Source organism: Hemitrygon akajei, chromosome 29 (assembly GCF_048418815.1).
Source record: "Hemitrygon akajei chromosome 29, sHemAka1.3, whole genome shotgun sequence".
Taxonomy (NCBI): Eukaryota; Metazoa; Chordata; class Chondrichthyes; order Myliobatiformes; family Dasyatidae; genus Hemitrygon; species Hemitrygon akajei.
The window spans coordinates 28,316,144-28,333,939 of NC_133152.1; the positions used below are offsets into that span (position 1 = coordinate 28,316,144).

The 17,796-nt window shown below is 42.6% G+C and overlaps 1 protein-coding gene across 5 annotated transcripts in view; it reads left to right on the forward strand.

Moving 5' to 3' along the window:
- Window positions 1-1,179: 1,179 nt before the first annotated feature.
- LOC140718379 (paired box protein Pax-7) overlaps window positions 1,180-17,796 on the forward strand; it is a 145,605-nt gene continuing 128,988 nt past the window's right edge. For 2 of the 5 annotated variants that reach the window (XM_073032019.1, XM_073032022.1), the window contains exons 1-4: window positions 2,832-3,367; window positions 4,896-5,131; window positions 6,140-6,269; window positions 7,209-7,337. In XM_073032019.1, coding sequence (XP_072888120.1) covers window positions 3,283-3,367; window positions 4,896-5,131; window positions 6,140-6,269; window positions 7,209-7,337 — 580 coding nt within the window. In that variant the 5' untranslated portion in view covers window positions 2,832-3,282. Of the gene's footprint in view, window positions 1,266-2,831; window positions 3,368-4,895; window positions 5,132-6,139; window positions 6,270-7,208; window positions 7,338-17,796 lie in introns of those variants that run through there. The other 3 variants (XM_073032020.1, XM_073032021.1, XM_073032023.1) reach the window with 3 other exon arrangements.

Below are 17,796 nucleotides of genomic sequence, written 5' to 3' on the forward strand. Positions count from 1 at the left end.
AGTCGTCCTATTGATAACGGGATTGATATTCCTTTTTCATTTCCCTGTTCATCCGTCTTTTCCAATTCGCTGCTTCTTTCTGTGTCTGAATATTGAGATGAGGATGAAAGGGACATCGGACCACGACTCTGAAGCGTAAGGATTTGCAACTCAAGGGATAAATGAAGGAAGAAATTCGCCCTATTCGAAGCAAACGGTGCCCGTTTCACCCTCCGCTTTTCCAGGTTCCAAAATTTTGCGCGATTTATCAATTCGTTCACATATGGCGTGCGGGGACTCCAAGCAAGTATGGTTTTCAGGTTGAAGGCTGGGTTGCAAAATGTGAGTTCGGTTCGCAGACACTCTTGGGGTTGAGTTCAGAGCAGGGTTTCAAAACCACACCAAGTAGGATTCGGAATAATTTAGGATGAAATTGAGTTGGTTTTAGATTTGGGGTAAAATAAATCCAGAGGTGGGGTCGGGAATAAAGTTAGCAAGAGAAGTCCGAGTGGTAAATCTTTGGGTTAGGAATAATTGACATGTCAGTCCTTGTACAGCATTTAACACTCTGCAGTGAATAGTAAACCGTCAGTCAAATGGTTATAGTTTCGGAGTAAATATTTCAACGACTTAACGGAGAAGAATCAATTTGTGACTCTGAACCTGCAGAGATCATATTTTCAAAAGTGCGCTTCGAAGTCGACTGCACAGGGGCAAAATGTTGCAGCATTTTAAATAAAAGCAAAGGCGGCTTGGAATGAATTTTTGAGTGGACTGAAGGGAATTCACCTCCAGACTGGGTACCTGGCACACAGCGAGTCACCGCTTTGTTACCAATTTTCATTTAGGAAGTCATTTATGGAACACACGCGTTGTTATTACTTGGCAGGCGAATTATTAGCCGAGGTGAATACGAATTATACGAAGATTAAGGGGAGGGTTTGTGAAGCAAAGCGCAACTTAAAAAAAAATCTTATTATTATAATTAACATCAGTGACATTTGGTAAAGTAGCCATAACAGAACACATTTCATAAGGGATCATCGATTGGTTCCTGGCACCAGTGATCAGTATTGTATTACATTAGAACAATTAGCATGCTTGGGAGATCCGCCATCGAGGGGAAATTAAATCAGAAACTTTTGTGACTCATTTTGGTGATTCTCACAACAAGGTTCTATTTGTGTGCGGGGTGCTTGTGTGGAAAAGATTGGTCTCTGTACAAGTTGCGTAAATTTGAATACATGTGTGTGCGCGGTCTACGCTCAGGGTCACAATTGTGAAGGGTGAGTATGGATGGGCATGATGTGTGTGTGTCCTAGCACACTTGTGCGTTCAATGTGTGTGTATATATTCAGAGAAGGTGTATTTTAGGCAAGTGCGTGGATGTGTGTACACGTGTGTGTGCGTGTGGATAAATCTATGTGTCCCTATTTCAAAACGTGCGGATGTATGCATGCGTAAAAATTGTATACTGGGCTGTGTCTGCATTAGTGATGTGTGTGTGGGGGGGGGGGGGGTGCTGTGATTGCTTGTCTAAATGCACGGAAGATATAAGTTAGTGTGTATGTTGAAGAGAATGTGCGTGTGGACGTGTATGGGAGTTTGTGTTTGTGGGACTCTGTGTCTCTGCGGGTGCGTGGGGAGATGATTAAGAGCGTTGATTGAATGTTTGAGTGTGTGCGTAGGTGTGGGTGTTATGTGTACCTCGGAGAAAACACTGTATTTTCAGTCATGTGTCTTTGGAAAGGAGATAACGTCACGGATTTTTCAGAATAAGGGGGTTCTTTTACAAATCCATCAGAAAGGTTCAAGACTTGAAAACACACACCTTCTGCAGCTAGACCCGCGCTCTATAAACTGTGCAGAAGGCAGGGCAAATGCTCGCCCCTTCGCTGTCAGGATATCAGCATAAACAGCTGATTTAAACAGAATGAATTTACTTTTTCCTCTCACCGTTTCCCCGGTGTGGATTAACAAATTTTACCAACAATAATTAAAACCGTTGGGGGGAAAGACTCCGGTAATGTGGTCAGATCAATTTTAAAACGCGTCGGCGGGGTGGGGGTAAACTGGCTACTGTTAAGGCAAAATGACCTAACCCGGGGGAGGACAGTTCTACTATTGGGGAAATGGAAGACAGGGTGAATGTAACAGATTCAGGCCTGAAAGCACGTCCGCTTATCGTTACTCGTCCACCTTTGCTTTACACCTTCAAGTGTACAATACTTCCAAGATATGTTTGTTCTGTGTAACCTTCCCGAAATCTGAGGAGCATATTGACATTCGTTCAGTTTCTGCCGTTGCACCCACTGCACTGTAGATTCAGTGTGTGTGTGTGTGTGTGTGTGGGGGGGGGGGGGGTATCCGAATCTGTCATTAATGGTGTTCGTATACACGATTTGTTCAGAGACAGCCAGCCACACCACGGCTGTGGAGTCTGGACATTTTACTTTTGAATCGACATTTGTCCATCTGAGTACTGGGGAGTCAAATCAAGCGTTGTCTGTTACCGAGAGTCCCAAACATTTCACCACCTAAAGTTCGGTCAATGATGCTGTTTCTGTCTGTGGTTCTCGCTGGTAAGAAGGCAGGGCGAGATATTTCTATTTGGTAAAACATCTTTTAGCGCCGATTTCTGTCTGTTGGTTGATGTGTTATTTTGATATAAATTTGCTTTAATAAAACATCTGTTTGATTGATAACGAGGCAGCGAAAGAGTGTGGTCGGCCCGGAGACTCCCCCCCACCCCCCCGTCATTGGCGCGTTCACTTGTCAGTGTGTTCATTCCCTCCTCGTGAATAAAAGAATCCGCCCGAGCCTATCAGAGTCTAAACTCTTCTCCTCCTCCACACTGCGCCGAACTTGGGGCGCCTGAACATCTCACAGCTTCCTGGAGACTTTTAACAGTTTCAAAACTCTCTACCAAAGGGCATTAAAAAGGGGGGGTGTGGGTTTAGAATTAGCACCCCTCAAGAAAGCCCTGTTGGGAAGGGGATTTCAACATTAGAAGTACTGCTCTCCTCAACTCCTCCATCAGTTTTCTACCCCTCATCTCACTTTCCTAAGAAACTTTTTTTTCCTCTCTCTCCGGAAGATCAGAGCGAGGCGAGGCTATCGGCGGAGGCACTTGCGGCGGACGCAGAGTGGCCGTAAGCTGCGGTGCACTGGGAGGGAGCCGCTCCATTCACCCCGTCTGTTGGACTTTGTGACTCGCTCATTATTATTTTTGCAAATTTCTCCTTTTGCCCACTCCCGCCCTCCCCTCGCCACGATACTGTTAATTTCGGTACCGATTCTAGAATGACATCTTTAACCGGGACAGTACCGCGGATGATGCGCCCGAGCCCAAGTCAAAACTACAGCAGGGCCGGATTTCCTTTAGAAGGTATGTCTCGCCTGATCAACCGTGTATCTGAATGTAATGAAATAAATTAGAATATATCAGGGGGCTGTACAAACAGTAAGGATATAAACGTGGGTTCCTGTTTTTTTTTTGTTAAATGTCTGTTCGGAATAAATAACTTGGGATAAATGTAACATTTGCTTAACTGTGTTCAGAAAAAGTTGGTTTATTTTCCCCTGGCGAAATACTCCTTTGTGATGCACCTGTGTTAACATAAGGCCTTGAATTAATTGGCACTGGGCATTTATTGCTAATTCTGGTTTTGTTATAATGTTTCCGAGCACGTGCAGCCTTGCACAGAGTCGGTGTAGGGTTTGGGGTGGAATTTATTTAGTTACTTCTTTTGCCTCGTACATTTCGTGATTAAGGAGAAATTCGTGAAACCCCACAAGCCACGCATGCCGCAAAACACACAAGCTTGGTGGATTTAATGAAGTGCATCATTCAGCACACTGGAGTGAAGAATAGTCAGGAGAGGGATAAGGGGGATTACACCAATATTTGAACAACATGACTGGGAATAATGAGTGGAGAAAGTGTTTCAATTTCTAGTGTCTGTCGAGTGCAGAAATCAGCCACTTGGAGATGTTTGGGAGGAATGAGTTGTGCCCTAGCTAACCGCATGTGTTGGTCATCATTACTTTAAATTAGCAATGCCTGATTCAGATTAAGAAATAAAGAGCTCCAATCTGTAGGCTGGTGCGGCAACGCTAGCTCCCGATCAGCTTCTGTGTATTTTTACTCGGTCTCGCCTTTTATCCATTAAATACAACTAACACACTTCATTTAATAAGCAAACCTTTCATAGAAAACGAATTTATTAAGCCGATTTCGTTAGCCCAGTTCAACCTTTAACTGGAAAATAACACATTTCAATGAAGAGAGGTCGCCCTGATTTGTAATGAGGGAATGTGTTAAATTAGAATTATTCTCAGTTCTATAGCAAGGTTTTTTAATTCTTCAAGACCGGATATCCTTAGTTCTGTTTAAAAAGTTGGAAGTTTAATTGCATTATTCTGATTACATTTCCAGCCTGCGTATCTACAACAACGTTAATCTCCTCTGGAGTTAGTGACAATTTCAGCTAAAGCTTAGCTCTGTACTTTTCCCCTAATAGGAGAAAGGCTATATTACGATTTATTTTCAAATTTATTTCTTAAAGCAAAAGTAAGATATGGGTATTTCTTTAACTTCGTACAGCCGAGTCTGGAGCCGAGCCAGTAACACACACCTGTTTGAAAAGCTGCATTCATCCGTTCTACAATTATCACAATCTTGGGGGCAGATGGAGATTCCAGGAGACTTCAGGGGAAATAAGATCTCCTAATTAAACTGCTCGTGTGAAATAAAGGCATAACAGACGCAGATCACTATTGGGAAGTTTTAAATCTCAGCTTCTTATATTAGCCCAGTTCCAGATATCTTTTACTCACAGACTGTTGTATAGGCCGGTTCATGTTTAACTCCTGATTTTCTCCTTTTTTCTCTCTCTCTTTCTGTTTATAAATAGTGTCGACGCCTCTGGGTCAAGGGAGAGTTAATCAGCTGGGCGGAGTGTTTATAAACGGCAGACCCCTACCGAACCATATTCGACACAAAATTGTGGAAATGGCCCATCACGGTATCCGGCCTTGTGTTATTTCCAGGCAGTTGCGAGTCTCTCACGGCTGCGTTTCCAAAATCTTGTGCCGCTATCAAGAGACTGGCTCAATCCGGCCTGGGGCTATTGGAGGCAGCAAGCCCAGGGTGAGTGGAGGAAATAGCGGGGGCGAGGAGGCTCTCCGGCCATTCCAGTTGATGGGCCAGAGCAGCAAGCAATGCATATCCGAGACAGGCGGTAATAAATCCTCACGCCATTCCCAACCCGCGCAAATACAACTTCCCTCCGAAGTTTCACTTTCCAATCTCCTGCATTTTTCCTCATGCTTGCCCATTCATCCAGGCCCAGTGCCGGAGGTGTGGTGGTGGTTGTCGCTACTGTGAATGGTATAAGTAGAAGAAAAATAAGAAGTTAATTTCTTAAAAATCGCGAAACAAATAACCCACTGCAGAAACCCGTGCACGCCCAGTGTGGATTCCACGCTCGCTGGTAAACCGTAATCATTTGTCTCTAAACCACAGCAACCATGCTCCCAAAATTCGCAAGAAATAAACTTTCCTTAAAGTTATTGTTGCAGTTTTCTTCTCCCCCCCTAACCAGCGGATATTCTATCAAGTTGGTAATTAACTTAAAAGAGTGAGAGTCTCGGCTGGTGGCGTTTGACACACCGGCAGGGATAGCTTTCTCATTCTTCACGAGGACAGACGGGGTCATTCAGAATAAAACTGGGCAGGAGCGGCGGTGAGATCAGAGTGAACTGAACTGGAATTCGACACTGGGTTTCAGTTCAAACCTGAAATCACAATAGTCCACAAATCTGTAGGACCGAAGCCATTGTGGTCAATAAAATTATATTTAATTTGAAGAAATTCACAGTTCTGCGCAAGTTAAATACACGACCGTGAATAACTTCCTCCCCATGCTTTCTCACGCAGTTAGATAAGACATGTAGTGATTCTCAATAGAGAGATGTAATTATTGGAATGGAAACAAACATGATATTTAAACTTATTTTGACAACTTGTTAACCAAGAATGGAAATGTAATGATTTAGTTACTTTGTGATTCACGTCAAATAAATTAAAAGTTTTTTTTTTGTTTCTGTGTCTCTATTTCCCTGTGTCTGTGTCTATGTGTCCTTTCCCCCCTTAAAGCAGGTAGCAACGCCTGATGTGGAAAAAAAGATCGAGGAATACAAGAGAGAAAACCCGGGGATGTTTAGTTGGGAGATCAGGGATAAGCTGCTCAAAGATGGGATTTGCGACAGAAGCACTGTGCCTTCAGGTGAGGACAACTTGTAGCTGCCGCTACCTGGGCGCTGTAGACAGACTCAAACTCCCATGGCTGAGCTCGGCACTCCACGTTAAAGAGGTGGACTTGCAGAAGGAGATGGCCGAACCCACCCATGGCATAAGTTGCAGTTACTGAAGCCCGGGTTTCATTGGGGGTTGAAGTAATTCTCACTTGGTCTTCACAAAGTCTACATCCCCGAAAATTCACATGCACAATTCGAATGTTCTTTTTAAAAAGTATACAACTGCACCTCCGTCATGGTGAACTGAACGTTCTATTTCAGATTAACTGAAGTTGCAGGTCGGTTTAATGAGGAGTCCAACTGCCCTGCGTTAGAGTTTTGTGTAATGGATGGGACTGGAATGGTTTTGTTTGTACTGCCTTGTCTGTTGCCAAACTTCATTTTTGCAGCATTTCTTCGTGATCATTTTTCTTCCCTGTGGCTGGGCTAGAGCTGTTGGTTTCGCCGATCATCCCGTCAGTCGGGGGTCCATCCCGATTGGTATTCCTATCAATGGCATGACTCGAAATTTACATGTTCAGAGAGTCTGGGAATAGAGAGGGATTATTACAGTTATGGACAATTCCCGAGATTTACCTCTCAGCACAAACTTCTCAGATTTTTTGTTGTTTTTTTTTTAAAAAAAAGAAATTTATAACAACTATCTGGAAAAACCATTATTGGTAGGAGAGATCGAATGTACCAACAATTAATTTTAATAAAACATTGTAAATGCTATCAAATTACATCAGAAGTTTTAAATCCTAAATTATTAAATTGTTGCCTTTAATGGCCAGGAGACATGTAAAGAATCGGCTTAGATTAAATGAGTTATTTAAGGTTTACGGGTCAGGGATTCCACACTCCTGAAACATACTGCCGATTTTCCAAGTTTCCTTCTCCTTATTTTTCCCTTTTATTTTTGAAAGTGAGTTCCATCAGTCGGGTGTTAAGAGCCAAGTTTGGAAAGAGAGATGATGACGAAGAAATGGAGAAGAAAGAGGAAGAAGGGGGCAGAAAGACTAAACATAGTATTGATGGCATCCTCGGGGAGAAAGGTAACACTAGCACTTGCTTGCAGTTGGGTTCGTCTTGTGTAAGCTGGAAAGATGCTGGGGTGGGGGTGTTGCTGAGGTTTTCTTTGCATTTCACTGAATTTGGGCTTCTTGGTAAAAAGATAAAATGATTACATTGTGTGTGTGTGTGTGTGTGTGTGTGTGTGTGTGTGTGTACGTTTGGATTTAAAAATAGGGAACTGCTGTCTGGCTTTACACGGCAGATCAGTGGCCTGTACCTGCCCCCGTTAGCATCCCTGCGCTCGATCCTCAGCGATGGGGATTTAGCTCGGGGTTGGCTTCATACGAAATCGTTTCCCTGCCTATTGCTGATTCACTCAAACATACATGATCGATCTGGGAAGAAATGCTTGTACGACCCCCACGTTTTAGCTTCTATTCCATAGAATATGTTTACATAGAATGTGTAGTAAAGCAAAAGATCGCATGCAGCTCTGCCCCTTGCCTTCTCTCGGTGAAATTGGGAATTGTTTTGTTATTTTTGTCTGTTACCGGGTTTTGAAAATCTTTCTGTAGACGTGGCTGAATAATTTGTCCAAAATGGGGAAACTCTCAACCCATCAGACGGCCCCGAGTGCAGAACGCATTGGGTGGAGAAAGTCAGAATATGCTGCAGTCCTCTTTGGCAGGACGAACCATCAATTATTCATTCCAGACTGTGATGGAAAGTATTGTTGGTGCTTAAATTAATTTGTGTTGTGGACAGATCGTTCTCCAGGTTTCTTAAACGGTCCCTTGAAACCGCGGCTGACAGTTGCCCGCTTTGCCAATCAGTAACAATTAGGAAGGGAGATCGGGGCGACCGGCTGATGAAAGGCGAGGAGATGGAACATTTACTCTGCTCTGATGAGCAAGGGGACAGAAAGAGGAGGGGTGGGGGGGGGGTGGTAAAACAGACTCCATCAGTTTGTTAGGAAATAAACTGCAACGTTCCAGGAATCAATGTGGGGGGGGGGGGGGGGGGAGAACCACAAAAGTTACGAACCTGCACTTATTTAGCATTGCTTCTTGGTGAAATCAGAAATAAATGGATTGTCACGATTTTTATGTAAATAATCGAATATTTGCCTTTGGTTTCATGCATGCGGTTGTTTTTGTTAGTGAAATGTGGTCTCTGAGTAAATGGCGCCCCTCACACAAGGGTCTGACGCCGCTTCTCGCTCTATATTATTTGACGTATTACATGCAAAGTTCCTATAAGTTAAATCAACTGCTTTATTCTTTAAGTGTTGACGGGGTGAAACCGGTACGCTGACTTGTGTACCAATTCGAAACTATTCGTGGCGAAACTTTGGAAAAAAAAAAGATTGCTTGTTATTTTTAATTCTTCGGGGCGCTCGGGAATATTTAAATCAACATTTGCCCTTTTTTTTAAAAAAAAGGACAAAAAACTGTCAAACGAGATGTTCAAACATTTCTACTGGATTTGACAAAGGGGTTTCTCGAAGACGGACTCATTTCCAGACTTGGAGATGAACTTGAGCACAAAGACCAGTGAGTCCATTGAAAATGTTTTAAAAGCTGAAATACAAAAGCGAACAGAGCCGAAAAGAGAGAGGGAGAGAGAAAGAGAAAGACAGCAGCCTGTTCTAAGGCGGACAGAGTCCGACATTCTCATTCAAAAAATCTGCGAGAGGGGAAAAAAATATCAGGACAAAAGAGCGAGGGAGGAAATAATGGAGAAAGGGATTCACATGAATAATGCAAACCCTCCCCGCTGTTAAGAGTTTGGTAATAATATTGGGAAAGAATAACTGGCTGAAGGTACAAAACGATTTAAAAAAAAACATTTAGAAACAGTCAATATTCATTTGGGAAGCAGATTCCATATGCAGTTTGCCCCCCGTCTGCTTCTGAATCCAACCATTCAATGAAATGTTTAAATATTTAAATCAATTATAAAATAAAAACCTTTACTATATCGCAGTCAGATAAAAAGGAAACGAAGAAGTGTTTTTTCGTTTACTTTTAAATCTGTTCTGAGTTAGTCAGGTATTTCATTGTTTCACCAAGTTTCATTAAACCCGGTCTTTGATATTTCTTAAAAAAAAACTATCAACTTCGTCTCGTTTTTAAAATCTGAGGTTTCTATTGTATGTATTCTGCTCTGCAACCCTCATTGCCAGCCTTCCACCCCTTAACAATGTATAAATATAAATCAAATCTCAGCTGAACAAAGTCTGGAAGACATTCGGAATGTTAAAATTTTGCAATTTTAAGATTTTACTAAGTGTTTAAACCATTATAAACATCACGAAAAAGATAATGTTTTATAAATCTAGTTCCAACCAAGATGCACTGTGAAATATTCATGCATTTACGTTTTACTTGTAGATCTAGATCAATTTAGCTCAACTTGCAAATTTTTCATCGTTAAAAAATAATTAGTCGTCGATTTGGCAAATCCAACTTTAAAAAAACTTTTAATTCTTTTACGTGTTTCCTAAGTTTCAGTTAGGTTTTTAAGAGAAGGATACATTTCTGTTTAATTTTATTCAATTTATATATAACTATCAACCGAACTCGACTAAACTCCTGACTCTTAATATTATAATATGTTTAAAAATGTTGAAACATTTGAAAAAGCGAGCGCCGCGTGCTGCCGTTTTACAATCAGCCTTTAAATAGAAGCCCGAGTTCCCGCTGGGTAACAGCGAAAAGACTGATTGTTTCTCTAAGAGGCCTAGGTGACGTGATCGTGTTTATATTTGTAAATAAGTTTTAAGTGGAAGTGTTAAAAAGACATCTGTAAAACTTTTTAACCTAAACTGTCTAGTGGGAGCACTGATATGATCTTTTAAAGAGCATATTTGCTTTGTTCGAACAATTTGTCTCGTGGGATACAGCATTTTTTACTCGTATTTACCGCTTTAAAATAGATTTTTGTTTTTGAAATGCTTAAGATATCAAAACGCGGGCGTCCGGTGACCTCCGTTGGTCAACGGCCGTAGACATTAATACCCTCAGAATATGCCGACCACCACCCCACCCCCACCCCACCCTCCCCCAATCATCGATAATCATCGGTTCCAATCTGAGAGTATTACTACACACAACTTTTTTAAAAGAGGAATTTAATAACACATTTTGTGTACTGCTCAGTCTTCGATACTTGCCATAGTACAAGTTGGTTAGAAAATGTCAATGGACAGCTTTGTCTCTTTAAGCGATTTGTTTTGTATAATTATTTATATTTTCCAGAACGACAGGAAACCCAAACATATCTCAAGTTAATTTGTGTCTTTACTGCGGTAACTCGGGGCCGAGGCTCTAATGCCCTCACTCCTTTTTTAAGCATAGATTTCGCTGGATTGTTCTTTCTCTCTCATCTCTCTGACATTTAATAATGTTAAGGCTTATTAAAGAAAGTAATGAAAACGGCGCTGTGTGAATGAGGGGCTGTGTTTCCGATGAGTGTAATAGCTCCTAGCCATGGTTAGAAGTGTATTTAGCCCCAATCAGCCACTGTGGGGACTTTTAAGCGCAACGTTATGTTGAAGGGTTTTAAGGCAGATTAAATTGAGCCCTTTTATTTCTTGCACTTTCATCTTTAAACGCTTCGCTCTCTGTAGCTCCAGGCACCAATTCGCCAGATTTCAGTTCATTTTTATAGTCCGAGAAATTTTATAAATGTATATATTATTTTAGAACATATTTAGCATTTTGTCACATGCCCCTTCAACCTCGTGCTGACAACAATCGTCCAGTGCAGGAAATCAATGTTGGAACGTTTAACTATGTGACATGTTGAAATTAAACTATATATCTGAAAAGGAAATAGTTAACAATCGAAATAATTGAGAGACAATGAATGGCAATGGGAGATAAGGTTCATCTGCTGACTTCTAACCGGTTTCACAGAGTGGTGTGTGCCGAAAGTTGTTTGTATGTGCTTTTTTTGCGTTGGGGTAGGGGTAGCATTTTTTTTGCTTCAACGTCCCTCCCAAAAGTCCAATTTCTGCAATTATCGACTCCCAAAAAAAAGGTCTTAAATAGAGATAGATTTTTACATAATCGGGAAAACGGCAAACAGGGGAGACAATATAACGAAAACACGCGGGGTGATTTCAATACAGTGAAATATCTCTTAATATGTTTGTAATCTGTGTGACACGGGGCAGGTAGAAATGCTGATGACGATTACGAAAATGCAACACAATGAATGCATGAATATAATTATAAATGGGAGATTGATAGATTCGGGAGAACTACATTGGGTGGCATGTCAAAGCTGAACAAAAATGGCGAGCAAGTAGAGTTTTAACGTAAACTGACCAAACGTAGCTTTAAAAAAAAGATTTGGAAAACACAAATGGACGATGGGTCAGTCTGATAGTATAATTAATGCGTGGGGACCGCAGAGATGGGCGTTTGGGGATTCCAGCTGAGAAGTTTCGAATCATTGACTGGATGATTGCTTTTGGTGAGGTTTGTTCATGTGTTCGCTGCATAGCCGTATGTCCTGGAGTGGGGAGGTGGTGATTTTTTTTTTTAGGGATCGTGTAAACATTTAGACAAGCCAGTTGCATCTGGCTGCGCAGGGTGAGACCGCATAACCGAGGCGCAATTGCCCTGCTCACGGCAACGTGTCATCTAATTTGGACCAAAAGAGATGTGATTAAAATACAGGTGACACCCACTGAAGTGATTTTGGGGCGGGGGGGGGGGTGTTTAGCTCGTGGAGGTGTTTTCTTCGTGTGTGTGTGTGTGTGTGTGTGTGTGGCTTGCGAGGAGCGCCTATCCATTTACCTAACCAGCACTCTGTATCGGGGAAAGAGGCTACAGTCGGTACTTGAAGACCGGAGGGTCACCTGGAAGTTGCGAATCTAATCAAACAGAAAGCAGGGAGGATTTCTGTGATTGCAAGGGGAAATCAGCTGAAATAATAGAGGCCAGGAAGAGATAGAAGAATGTCAAATTATCTGAGGATGCAACTCATTGTAATGTGCATATTCAATTAAAGGAAAGGATATACCGAGCACACGAATAACACTTGCCAGAGAGAGCGGAGACAAATAAGGCGCAGCACTGAGATCGTAATTACTAAAGCAAATACTAGCGCGGAGTGCTTTACTAGTCGGGGTTTACATAAATAAACACGCGAGTAGGCGAGCGAGAACGCAAGTTGATGACAGTAAACCGGAGTGGTCCAAGTTCAACGAACTGGAAAAAGAGAATGGGGAAACGATTTAGGGAAAGAGATCGGATTTGAAGAGGATGAAGTGACGGAAAACGTGAGAGGTGGGGAACCAGGACCTAGGGAAAGAGAGAATGATGCTCTTTTTGGATGTTGAGGGCCGACAGCGAGAGACATCAGAGCAAAGGAACTCGAAACCATTAATACGATTTAAATCAGAGTAATTGAAAGTAAGGATGTAAAAGGGGTAGAAAAGTGTAGAGAAAGGAATACAGAAAGAAAGGGAGAGAGAATAATTTGCCAGACTGAGTTAGGAAATTGAGTATGTTTTAATATTTTGCATGAGTTTAACTATCTTCGATTCATGTGTCAGAAGTGAGAAAGCATAACGAAGAAAGAGGATGAGAGAATGCGATAGGGCTGCACTTCAAACGAATTCATCCCACACCAGGAAAGAGTGAGAGAGAGAGATTTAGCTCAAATATGGCAACGTTATTTAGATATTAATAACACATTTTCCCGAGGCATCAGCAGTCCATACATCTCCACTTTCTCCCAGCTATTTGGCTGCAGGAATTGAGCGAGATACAAATGTTAGGCAGAGATAACACAATCAGCACAGCTCGGTCCTATAGCAGCATCACTGCATTAAACCAGGATTAACCTCCCCTTTCCCATCAATGCTTTCCCTCTTACCCCTTCTACATTTCATTGCAATTTACATGGAAAGGATTTTAAAGAGCATATAGGAACCAGCACCTAAAGCTGAAAGGTCTTTGGGACGGAGCAAAACTCTAAATCCCCTCTCAAATGTATGAAATAATAACAAAAAGTGACCCAGCAATTCAATCCGTTGGTGAAATTCCATCCAATGCTGATTGTAAGAGTCACTGTTCGGAATTTACGTTGAATAATTTTTTTTTTCATACCCCTTACCCATAATCCTTTAGTGTTGAAGGATTGGGGAAACAAAGTTGGCAATCGTGCAGGGGGTATAATATCCAATCACTGTATTGACTTCATCCCAAACTTTATCCGAAAGTAGAGCGTTACTGATAAATCGATTTGAATCGATGTTAGAATTAGTGAAATTTAGGGTGAGAGTCTTGATATTAGCTGGCGAGAATGATATGATATTCCAGATAGAAGACAAACCTCAAGCTGGGAATCCCCCAACGAGAGGACTCAACCCTGAGATTCACCTACACTGTGGGAGCTTCGTAGTGAACATATCAATAAATCATTCCACGTCCACGGGACTGGGTCCACCTGGATGTCATAAACACAGGAGATTCTGCAGATGATGCTCATCTTGAGCAACGCACGCAAAGTGCAGGAGAAACCCAGCAGGTCAGACAGCATCTATGGTGGGGAATAAAGAGAAGACGTTTCGGGCTGAGACCCTTCATCGGGAGTCTGGAATTCCGAAACGTCCCTTCATAAATGCTGCCTGGCCTGCTGGGTTCCTCCAATTGGATGTTAGCTGGAAACCTGAGATTGAAGACTGCGGATATCGGGCGTCGCATTCACGTGGTTTAATAAGATTGACAGATAGAGTAACTTTAATTCCACGTATATCAACAGGTTGCTTTATTGAAATGCACCGCTGAATACATTAGGAGACTGTCGTTCATACTTAAACTTGGAATTGAAAACCATATTCCAAGGACGGAGCCTCGCCGCTGTAATTACGCAGCCTTCTGGTCTTATAGGTAGCCAAGAAAATATAGTCCATACACTCGGGACTGGCGTGCGCCCAACCCAAAACACAGGCCCACTCTAGTCATAACAAACAAGGAAAGAGAGAAAACATCTAAACGTACCTTAGAAAGCCGCCTGCCAGCCACTATTGTTGAGAATCAGGGAAGGCTGATTATGTTGTGTTTGGAGAAATATTTAATAAGAGTAGATATGCCAGCTCCGATTGTGAGCGCTTTGTAAAGGAACACTTTGGGTCATAACCCCAGAGCAGATTAGGTTTCAAACTCCGCTTACAGAATCGTGACAGAAAAAAATAAAATTGGATGTCATCTCAGTGCGAATTTATAAAGTCGTTTGTCATCTGAGGGAAAAGCATAGAATAAGCCTTTTGAAAGGGTTATTAATACACAATTATTTCCAAGTGCTCGGTTGACCTCTGAACTTCTGTCGGCAAGAAACGGGACGGATTGTCGGGTGTGTTGTTTAAGGGAGGAAGGCTAGGTAAGGAAAAGTACGAGACCGAGTCAGGAAATTGAGAAGCTTATTTCCTTTGATCCCTTTCGCCTTTGCTTATCGGGAACATTTATGGTGACACTTCAACAAAGGGAGTTCATCATATTACAGTCTCACTATGCTTTGGTGCAGGGCTCCCGGTTTCAACTAATTAAAGAGAGTCTGCATTGGGGACAGGCTAGATCTCAGCGCACACATTACTCCCTGGAATGAATAGAGATTGCGAGCTATTTCGCAGAAAGGGAGATCACGGTGAGGATATGGAAAAAGTCCATGCTAATATTCCAAAATGTACGGAATAAATCTTGTCCCTCACTATAGTCTTTTTGTTGTTGATAAAGTAATTCCTTATCGGGATTTGCCCACACAAGTGTAAAGTTAACCTTGGATTTTATTTGCAAGATGCTTGGTGGTTCCGAGCGGTATCCGTAAGGGTCGCCCAGTTGGCAGGTCTTACAGTGAAGACACAAGAACACGTGGATGGTCTAAGCTCCTTTAGCACCAGGTGTGAGTGAGTTCAACTCGATCTAAAGTGAACTAGGGGTAGGCGTTGGTTGGCCTTAGTTTGGGGAACTCTGGCCAGGCGGAGAATTCATCCGTTAGTCAGGATACCCCTGAGGATTTTAGCCCTGCCTGCACTGCCCACTCTCCTTACCCATTGAAGTTGGGGCGTTCGGTCTAATCAGAATAAAAAGTTGCAAAGGCTTGGCACCGCACAGTCCAATACACGTCCGGGCTTAAAGCCCAGAGATAGATTGCCACTGAGAACAACACAACAAGTGTTGCCAAAATGTAGAAACCTTTTTTCCATCATTCTTTCCACCCGACCCCTCTCCCTCCATCCCCCTGTCCACTTCCCTACTCACCTCAGTCTCTCCAACTCTACTCACCTCCCTCGACCAACCTCATCTGACTCCCCCTCGAACTCCACCTTACCTCTTTCCTTTAGCCCATCTCCCGCCTTCCACCACAAACCCGTCATTCATTCAACCCACAGTCCCGGATTTATTCCTTGAACATCAGAGTTGTGTCGACCTGCTGGGGCGACCGAGTCTCGTCATCTTAACCCACGGTTAATATGATGAGATGAGAAGACTGGAACCCATTCGATGCTATCAGCAAAGGAAGAGCATTGTTGGATAATTGTAGAATAAATCTCCCGGTTTAACTATGTGTCTAAGGAATTATGTAAGTCTTTTTTTTAATCACTGGTCTGAACTATCAACGTCCACAGGTCACTTATATTACGATGGGTTGGATATGGAGCTGAGCTCCCTCTACCCTGGTCCCATCAAACACTTCCAGGTCTTTACACTGTCCTGCGGAATAAAGCTTTTTCTGGACAATCCCGCCAAACAGGGACAGGGAAGATGGGGGGGGGGGGGGGGGGGGAAGGGTGACGGACAGAGCAAAGCTCCCTTCACCCTCTCCCATCGAAGTACTTCTCAAATCAGAGTGACCAGTATGATGTTCTGGAAGAAGTTAAAGTGCAATTTCTCTGAACTAAATTGGTACCATTTTAGCAGCAAAATTTGTGCTGTGGTTTGCCAACACGTAGTCTATTCATTTTGTTTAACATGAGACAAGTATAACTCGTAACCTCGGTTCTGGATATCTATTCATATCAATCGGTTCGAACAAAGGGCGGCCTTGGTCAGTTTCAGACAACAGAATAGAGAAAGGGGCAGATACTACCCGATACTAAATCTGACGAAGGTTCAGTAAATTGATAGCAAACGGAGGTTACATTAGTTTAATCTCTTGGTAAATTCTGTGTCAAGTCCAAAGGATTAGTTTAGGAAAAAGGTCAACTCAATGCACTCGTATCAATTACAAGGACTGTCTGTAGCCAACGTTTCAAGATAGGAGAGATGCGTCAGTGATAGGTTGAAATATATGTCAGTGACTGTGTGTGTATATATCACTGACTGAAGTTCCTCTCAGCCAAAGTTAAAACATAAGAAGTTACCATCTGCTCCCGCAGACAGTTTTTTTAATCAACTGGTGTGTGGCCCACTTGATTTCTTGTCAGTTGACCCAGCGGTGAGACGAGCTGATTCCTGTGGCAAGGCGTCACGGATATTCACGACAGAGTCTCAGTGAGGAGTTGTCCGAAGTCTTCCTTCCATTCACCGCTCAGAGAATCGGCTCTGAAAAGAGTGGCTGTAGATATGTGGGACATAGGAAACTTTGACAATACTGAAGAATTCATACACGTCATAGTTACCAATGAATTGCTGGATATCTCATAATCTTTACATTTACAGTCTGTTCGTTAGGTTATGAGTTTACGGCCTTGACATTCTGTTGTCTCTAGTGCTGTGTCTTATCCCTTGTGGTCAAGTGGAGATTGCAATCTGGGAATGAATGTTAAATTAGCTCCTAGATTTCCTGTAGGAAGAAGTACTGTCGAAGGGTCTCGGCCCGAAACGTCGACAGTGCTTCTCCCTGTAGATGCTGCCTGGCCTGCTGTGTTCCACCAGCATTTTGTGTGTGTTGCTTGAATTTCCAGCATCTGCAGATTTCCTCGTGTTTGCGTTCCTAGATTTCCTGATTGGTTGGTGCAGAGCACCGTTGGTTTCTGTTAGTGAGACCTGGAGTCTCTCCCAGATGCTAACCATGATAGATCAATGCATTTCAGATTATATGAATACTCTGCAGCTCCAATTGGCTGAAAATCATCACGTTATCTTTTATATGCTGTCTGAGATGAGCCATCTTCGAGAGGTTCACAGAACTTTCGACATTGATTTGCTTGTCGCAATATTTCTTTGCGGCAGTTGTTTTAGTGCCCTCATCTTGAGAGTCATGGAACACTACAGCACAGAAACGGGCCCTTCGGCCCATCTAGTCTCTGCCGAGCCATTAACCTGCCTAGTCCCACCGATCTGGACCCAGATCATAGCACTCCATATCCTTCCCATCTGTGAAGGACCAGGGTAAGCATAAAACTAGGAGAGCAGGTAAAGGTGAAAAATAGGGGTTTCATTTACCCAAAATGTTTACAAACTCAACAGAGTCCAAACTTGAATCAGCTAAACAAAACAGAACTTGGTTACAACAACATAGTAAATACTCCTCAAACCAAGA